Here is a 9,230-nt window from a genome sequence, read left to right on the forward strand (position 1 = left end):
ATTTATCAGTATTTTATTTCATAGTTCCTTTAAGTAAAAAGAGTTTCATTAAAAAAAAAAAATTGATTAAATGTCTAATGAATAATTAAATTTTTTTTTTGTTTATTTAAAAATTTATAATATTACATAATATACAAATATATAATACAACCAATAGCTTTTTGAGAAATTACTTTCAATATTTAATAATATTCCCTGGTAATCTAAATTTTCTTTTATATATAATGAACAAGTCAGCCTAATTCAAAAGAACAATCACAATAATTTAATATTGATATTTTTGATATTTAAATACAATAAATTGGTATACGATATTAACACGGACAGAATATATAGAAAAATACACTAGTACATTAGATCAATTTATTGATGGTTGTTCAACTTTGTCAATCAATCCAAAAGTAACAGCTTCATCAGCACTCATAAAATGATCTGATTCCATACTAGCATCTAAAAAAATATAAACACATTTTATTATGTTATTATAAGTTAATATTTAATATTTCAATTGTACAGGCTTATTTCTTTATTTTATCTCTTTTTACTCATGCTTGTGAAAGATATACTGTCTGTTACTCTATAATATAGCTATAACAACTAATTAATACCAAATTAAAAAAAAAAATTATTCTAAGCAGTTTATCTATGAATTAAATTATGCCGAAATCATCACATTTATTTTATTCACTTTTAAATCAATACAAACTTATTGTAAAACAGTTTGAACAAATCAGTAAAATAAAAGGAAATAACTTAAATTTAATTCAAATATTTTTAATTTGCTATGTGTATTTTAAAATGTAATAATAAATATAAATCTCTAGTTTCTAAAGTAAATATTTTAAAATTACAACAAAGTAATTAAAATTAATATTTTTGACTAAATATCCTATTTTGTCCGAATTTGAACTTTAAACATCTACAAAATAAAAGTTAAGCTTGAATACTTTTTAAGATTTTTGAATTTAAATAAGAACTATTGATGAGGAATCTGATTATCAATTTTCAATTTTCTATAAACATTTATAGAAAAAAAAAGTGTATTTAACTAAATACTTAGAATAAATAATTAATAAGTTAAATTATCTTACCAATTTTATCTGATGGCATTCCAGTATGTTTAACATAAATGTCAATCAACGAAGATTTAAGTCTTAGAATTTCATCAGTTACAATTTTCATATCTGATGCTTTTCCCTGTAATAGATTTAATAAACTGATTAAATTAATTTATAATTCTACACCCATCAAAATAATTTAAAGTATACAAACATAATTAATTACACAAATACATATTATAGTTTACATATAATTTAGCGTTATAATGCAGTCAATTTATATTTTTGAATTTTTGTTCATTAAATCTTAAAATTAATACAATGTATTATAAATCAAGTTCTTGGTTTAAAGTTTAACAGTATTTTATTTATTGTATGACATAATTAATGTTTAAATTAAAGAAATGTATTTAAATATTTAATGCGTAAAATGTCATGATGTGATTTATCAAGAATAGTTATTGAAAAAAATGAATTATACTTAAATTATTAATTATAATAATTGATTATCACCAAATAAAAGATGAACTATAAGTATGCAGCTTCATATTTAGTTAAATAATATTCTACTTTGTACGGTGGCAGATCTAAGGGGGGATGGGGGGATAATAGGGTAAATACCCTCCTACTTGAGCTTAGGTTAGGTTACCCACTAAACAAATGATTTATGATAAACTGTCAATCGGGGCTTGGTATGACAATTTATTACCCTTCCCCCTTGATAAATGTCTGGATCCGCCCCTGACTTTATATGTATGTATAATATTAGATGGTTCAATGTAATCAGGTCATTAAAGCATGTTTACATAACTTGTGATAGACCACAGGCAATAAAATCGTTGTTTGATATTAAGCACACACAGAGTAGACATTATCAATAACATTATTTCAGATATAAATTAATTGAAACTGGTTGGTTAAAGTATAACTATTGAATTTTATTATATTTCTAATTCTAACTGCTTCCTACCTAGTTAACTATTTATTTTACAGAACCTGCATCAAAATAAATGTATTATAAGTTATAAATAAATCCTTAAATCAAGCAAGTTTACTGTATTATATTATTTACTAATGGATAGAACTTATTTAGTATTAATATTTTTTAATTAAATTTAACATTTCACAAATATTAAAAAAAAAAAAAAGTAGATGTACAGTAAAACCTATTTTAACCGATAAGTAAAAAGATCTTAAATACAGAATTTATATATAGTGAAACCTATCTAAGACGGATACTTTTCATTAAGAGGATGTCATAAATGCGTATGTTGTCTCCGTTTTACAAGTACGTAACATAGAAAATTTACATTCAGCAGATGACGTTTAGCTCTGTTAGTTTGATAATTAGAATGAACCAACCTATTATGAAACTTGATAGTAGGAACATTATCTGTATTTGTATGTTAGTATTTTGTGATTATTCAATTTTTTAGCAATTTATGCGTATGTAATATAGCATAAATTAAAAATGCTCATAACTCACTTAAAGACTGAATAATCATAAAAAATTAACATTCAAACACAGATAATGGACTTACCATTAAGTTTCATAATAGGTCAATTCACTCTAATTTTTAAACTAACGAAGTTAAATGTGATCTGCTGAACGTAAATATGCTATGTTACGAACTTGTAAGACGGAGAAAATCCATGTGGGTCTAGTGTCTTAATGAACACTTTCTATGGTACCATAACTGTCTGTGCTAAACATGTTGCACTATATATCTATTTTTCATTAATGAAATATTTGTGAATAACACAAAAAAGTACAAAAAAATATTTTGTTCATATACACATAATTAATTATATTTATGAATATTTTAATAAAAAGTACCTGCATTCCACCAGATGGCTGATGAATCATGATCCTTGAATGAGGCAATGCATGCCTTTTGCCCTTTGCTCCGGCGGCTAATAAAATACTTCCCATACTACAAGCTTGTCCTATGCACCAAGTTGATACATCTGGTTTAATGTACATCATAGTGTCATAAATGCCTAGACCAGCAGTAACACTACCACCAGGGCTAAACAAGAATTATAAAATTATAGTTCATATTTTATTTTTTTATTTTATATGCCATATATCTACATAATGTATAAACACCTATTATATATTAAATAAAAAAACATTTTACCTATTAATATACATATTGATAGTGGCTTTTTGATTTTCAAATTGTAAAAATAATAATTGAGCTATTACCAATGAAGCCACATGATCATTGATCTAAACAATGTAAAACATTTATTCACATAAAAATGAAGATAGCTTATTTATAACTTAAATTTTCTTACCTCTCCCATTACACAAACTATACGCTCTTTAAGAAGTCTAGAAAATATATCATAAGAACGTTCTCCGCGGCCAGTTTGTTCTACTACAATTGGTATAGTCAATCCACGAACAGTTTTGGAAATTGAGCAATTACTAAATTGTAACAATTTGCTCGAGTGCTAAAATGAATCAACCCAAAATTATTACAATATTCTGAATCTTGCATGAACAATTGATTTAAAATAAAAGACTAAGTTTTAATTTATTACTGCCTTGGCAATAAACTTTTAAAGGAGAACCTATATAAATATCTAAATTCTATAGACTAATTGAAAGTAAACAAATTATTTTTCTGTGATAAAATATTGCATTTTCAACAAAATAATATTATTTGGTACATGGAATGCTAAATTTATGGATACTATAAAATACAAAATATGTTCTATAACAGTTTACTTGAAATATATTGCTAGTGTGTGATAAACTCATTTTAAATTCCAATCAAGTGTAATTTACTTAATGTTAAATAACTGAAAATTAAAAATATAAAAATAATATTAAATTGTATCAGTTGATTGCGAACTAAGAACAGTAAGAACTATAGATTGTACAACCACAGAAACAGAACACACAACTATGAAAATAAAAAATAGTAGATAATAGTTAAATCTTATTATATCTTATCTTATATAGTTCGTGCTATCAGTCATGATAATGTACATTGGCAAGCAATATTTGATAAGAAAATGTAAGTGTCGAATCCATAGAATAGAGATGCGTAAATTGTAATGCATACATTTACTTTACTGTACGGCAACGGCAGTGGTCTTTAACCATTTGAATGTATAGCTGAGGCTATATATTTAAGTTAAACGTGTTGGATGGGCTGGATAATATCCATAAATTTAAGTGAAATAAATCGGGCCGGGCCAGGTATCATTAGTAAAATTGTACTTTGGACAAGCTTGGACTTCAAAAGTTAGGCCCGTGCAAGGCTCTAGTGTCGATCATGTAATATTATACCTTACGGCTTACTACCTTTTGAGTATAAGGTGTCAATTTAATTTATTACAATTATCAGTATTATCTGTGCCACGAAAACATTCATACGGCGGCCAAGTGAAACTTGTCTTTTGATGCGCAATGCGCTTTCTCATCTTCTTCTTCATCTTCTTCTTCTTTCTTCTTATAATATAAAACGAAGAATAGTAGCTACACGGGCCGATAGGTTTAGTGTCCCGACCAATCGAAAAATTCCGTTTTTTTTCTTCCAGTCGTTGTCCCGTATCTCCCCGTCGTTATCGTTTCTCCAACAACCGTCGTTATCGGTTCGGTTATTGCTCATTTGCTCATTACTCATTATTATTGTTTTTATTATATACCGTTTTTTCCGCTTTTCGCCCGGTTTTCCGGCCTTTCGAGACCTCTTTCCGTCGCGTTCTCGACGCTATGGCCCGGAGCGGGTCTTTTTTGTCCCGTTCGCGGCCGTCGCGTCCGGAAAACGCGTTCACCGGTCGGTCGTCGTATCGTTACTACTGTTCTTTTTTTTTACGATACGATAAATCGTTTATCCGTATCCGAATACGCGTTTTTTTGTTTTCGGTGTCTCCGCCCTCGGACGCCTCCGCGACCTCATCGTCACGATAGCGTACGAAATACGATTATATGTATATATATATATAATAATATTATTTAAAAAAAGAAACGTGCGTACCATTGTTGACGTACGTCAGATTATGTTTATTATATACAAAAAAATCGCAAAATCGTTGCTCTTCAGTCGTTGTAATGCCTTTAATCGCATACCTTGGGGGGATATCGTGATATGTGTATGTGATGATAAACTCGGTACGTCGTTTAGACGTATACGATTAAATAATGTAGAGGAATACGTCGGAAACACTCTAAAGACGATTAATATGCGATTTACGGTTTCGTGACACGCGAATCGTAAAAATTGTATCGCTTAAATGACGTGTAATATAGTATTCGTCGCATCTTTAAAACGGTTTAACTGCTCGAGATTCGGTCGTGGTTTTCAACTCAAACGGTAGTCGATAGGTGTTAGGATAGGTTCCCCAACGTTAGGTAGGCAGGTTCGATTAACGTTCCAGCGAATTCCGGGCGGCCTTATATGAAATTACACGTACGGAATTTATTGCATTTTTTTTTTCATTTAATTCGATCATTATTAATTGCTGTTTTCGTTTTGATATCCTGTCTTACACTACTACTCATAAAATATTTTTCAAATTTTTTTTTTTTTACTCACACATTTAATTTTATACTGCTCGATTGATGATGTCAAAATATATTATATTACAATATACTTTAAACGAACATTAAAATACACAATAGTATTCAATTAAACCAATTATAGTTATTGCTAACAGTCTGCACAATTCAAATGTACATATGTGATATGCAATTTATATTATAGCCTGAGAACATTCTATTGATGACGATACAGTTGTTTCACTCGGTTTTGACAGTGAATTCACTATTTTATATGTTTAGCCTTTCAGTTGCTTACATTTGAAAGGTACAGGGGAAAAACAGTAGCACATTAAAATGGAAGACATTAAACACTAGGTATTGTTCGTGATTCAAAAACCAATGTTAAGATAAGATTGAAAATATGTGGGCTCGGAAACCATATTATTCCTAGTATAATCATGTATCGTTCACCCCCAACTATCGTGAGTTGTATTATTATTTATTAAGAATAAGTTTAATGCAATTATCTACTATTATGTATGACTTTAAATTGCATTGGCATTATAAAATAGTTTTTATTATAACATAATTTACAATTTTTTATAGTTATTTTATTCATTCTCGAAACACTTTAAAATATTATTTATTTTATAACCAATCATTTTTTAATTGTACACATGTCTGCAAAAAATGTTTGGGTTAGACATATGCTTTATTCTCTTGAAATACTATTTATTTTTCTTATGAATTTCACAATCATAAAAAAGATACCAACTGTTCAAATGGAATGATACAGCATGAAAAAATGATTTATAAGCTCAATACTATATTTCCATTTGTGATTGTATACGTTTCCACATACAAATCTGTTGAAATGTTAAAATGCATACATTAATGCGTTTTACTTTTCACTATTTTATGTTTCATAACAAAATAATTGTATAATATCAATAATAAACCTGAAAATATTGAAGATATTATGTTCACCATTTCCACGAAAACAAATAAATATAACTCGTTAACGTAAGGCTATTATACGGCTACGATTGATCATTCTTAAGATATTTAAACAAAAACGACTATATCGCACCAAAAGTTATCATATTATAAATTGGAAAATGAAAGAAAATTTGATCACTGTTTTTTAAAAATCAAAGAACATGATACAATGATAGATGTTCCAAATGTAGTGAGTGTAATCGTGTAGGTGTCGTTATGATATTATACTTTCATAATACATAATACTTATATACACAATAAAACTATTGTCGTCTATTGAAGAACTATTTGTAGTTGTTAAAATAAAATGAAAAAAATCAATTACGTTATTGTTGCATAATATGTCTCCTGGTAAACCAGTATTTTCTTATCTCACAAACAATCAAACTGTTGATTACATTTTATCCAAGCTTAACAGCTTGACAACAATTTTGATACTAAACTCCTAGGTGACTATAATTTACCCAGGTCGGTCCTCTCTTATGATAATATTGGTTTAATTTTTGAAGGCAATCTTTCTGCTTAAGCGAAAATTATTTTTGAATGTTTCTCTCTACTTAATCTTTTATTAATTAAATATAATCAATAATCATTGATTTATTGTCTATAGTATATTTAATTAATGATATTATTAAAAAAGTTTATATATTTCTATGCAAAATTGAAAATTATAAAACGTATACTCTGATGTGTTTAACCGTTCACAGTTTTATGTTTCATAACAAAATAATTGTATAATATCAATTATATAACCATCATATTATTCGAGATAATATGTTTACGATCCCCCAAAAAAAATTAATATTTTTCGGAAACGTAAGACTATGCGTATACAATTGGTCTGTGCTGCAAGTGACAAATTTGATTATTATTAAATGTAAACAAGTGTGTTTTTGGAGCTGAACAGATCGACTTTCTGGGATATAGAATAAGTACTATAGGTACTAAACTACTACCACAAAAATTTAGACTATCCTTAACTAAAAAAAAAAAACCATACACAGTCAAGAAAATAAAAAAGTTTTTGGGTACACGGAAGAAGAAACATATTTGTGTTCAAGGATCTAAGCAGTTGCAACTACATTTTCCTTAGAAAATATTATTTCAAAAAACAACTGGATAGACTGTATGATGGGCCATTCAAAGTGTTAGATAGAACAGACAAAACTATGACATTACAAATAAGGCAAGGACAGGGCAAAATTTCAATTGATAGGGTGAAACCAGCCTACGTTGAAGCACTAGTCCAACAGTCGCTTAACCAAAGCCTAGGTCATAAATATTACCAATCCAGCAGCGCCCAGACCAAAACCAGTTCCCTCCAGGAAGAACGAGAGAAAATAAATATACCGCCTGACCAGAAATCTGCCTGATGTGTCCGATCAGTAAAACTATCAGTGAAATTCAGAGACCCTTTCTAAAGGGGGACTAAGTGGTGGCAGTGGCGAAAGTGTCAAGACTGATTATTAATATAATTATTAAAATTGTTATTATTCTTCTTATTATTATATTATATGAAGTTTGTTATTCATTTATATTCTTCTTCTTATTATTATTAATTATAAGGCGTGTAAAAGCTCATGTTGCCCTACGTTTCATACTTGATGAAATCTTATGATCCAAATTTTCTTTCAACATTGTTCACGTATTTGAACCAACAACAAATATAGATTTTAAACGAAGACTAATGAATTTTAGTAGGCAATTAAAATATTCATTTTTCTTCAGTCAGAGTATAATGCATTAAATATAGTAACTTAATAATGTTAACTTTTATCCTATTTCCATCAAATTTGTGTTATAACACACATGGACGTAAATTTTCTCCAGAAAAATAAGGATAATGAGGTAAATGATTTAAAACATTGATATCACTAAATCATTTAGTTTCTAATTTTTATTTATGAGTTTGTATCACTATTACACAAAGATATGAAGCTTTCTAAGACAAAGGTGATTCATTTTAAAATTTAGCAGTTTGGTTCTTAAACCAACCTAGCCACTTACGTACAAAATAAGTAACAGTAGAAGTTTCATATTATTATGTGACAATATATTCATTCATGTTTTATGTTATTTTTATTGTGTAAAGCTTCAAGACTTTTATGTTAGTTATTCATACAACAATAGGTTCTTTGCATACTCAACAATTATCAAAATTATAAATGTTTTCAACGTTTATTTCAATTTTTAACAGTATATTTAGTTATTACTGAATGTTCAGTAAGATTAATTTTGAATGAACTGGAGAAGCAACAATGGACAGCTGGCAGCGAGTTCGTATGAATTAGGTATTATATTTATGTTATAGGATTTCACGATGATGATAAATATTTTTGACATGAATGCCATCATTGAGCATACTATATTATGAAAGATATATTTACCAGAATAATATTTTTACTTGAATGCTGACGCTTAATGTACACAATATGTTGGTTGAAGAAGAAGAACAGCTATGAATTAAGAAGAAGCAGGTTGAATGGTGGAATGTTAACACACAACATCTGAATGACGACGTTTTATGAATTAAATTGTTATTAGTTACGGTGGTGGTGTTCGGCGCATTATTTCTGCAGGCATGGTTATTTATATTATTGAAGAATATTTTATAGGTAATAGCATTCAGAAGAAGACCACAACATTTTTACCAGGTGTTGAAGAACGATATGTTT

The 9,230-nt window shown here is 28.3% G+C and overlaps 1 protein-coding gene across 1 annotated transcript; it reads right to left on the reverse strand.

Moving 5' to 3' along the window:
• Positions 1 to 153: 153 nt before the first annotated feature.
• On the reverse strand, positions 154 to 3,960 carry LOC112603439 (ATP-dependent Clp protease proteolytic subunit). The gene is made up of 6 exons (XM_025351992.1): positions 3,796 to 3,960; positions 3,360 to 3,518; positions 3,200 to 3,291; positions 2,896 to 3,088; positions 1,092 to 1,197; positions 154 to 450 (listed from the first exon to the last, which is right to left on the reverse strand). Exons 1-6 carry the CDS (start codon positions 3,826 to 3,828, stop codon positions 359 to 361), a joined length of 675 nt encoding a protein of 224 aa, XP_025207777.1. The 5' UTR covers positions 3,829 to 3,960; the 3' UTR covers positions 154 to 358.
• Between the last annotated feature and the right edge of the window lie 5,270 nt (positions 3,961 to 9,230).

This window comes from Melanaphis sacchari, unplaced genomic scaffold, assembly GCF_002803265.2.
Source record: "Melanaphis sacchari strain LSU unplaced genomic scaffold, SCAv2.0 Contig108_pilon_pilon, whole genome shotgun sequence".
NCBI lineage: Eukaryota > Metazoa > Arthropoda > Insecta > Hemiptera > Aphididae > Melanaphis > Melanaphis sacchari.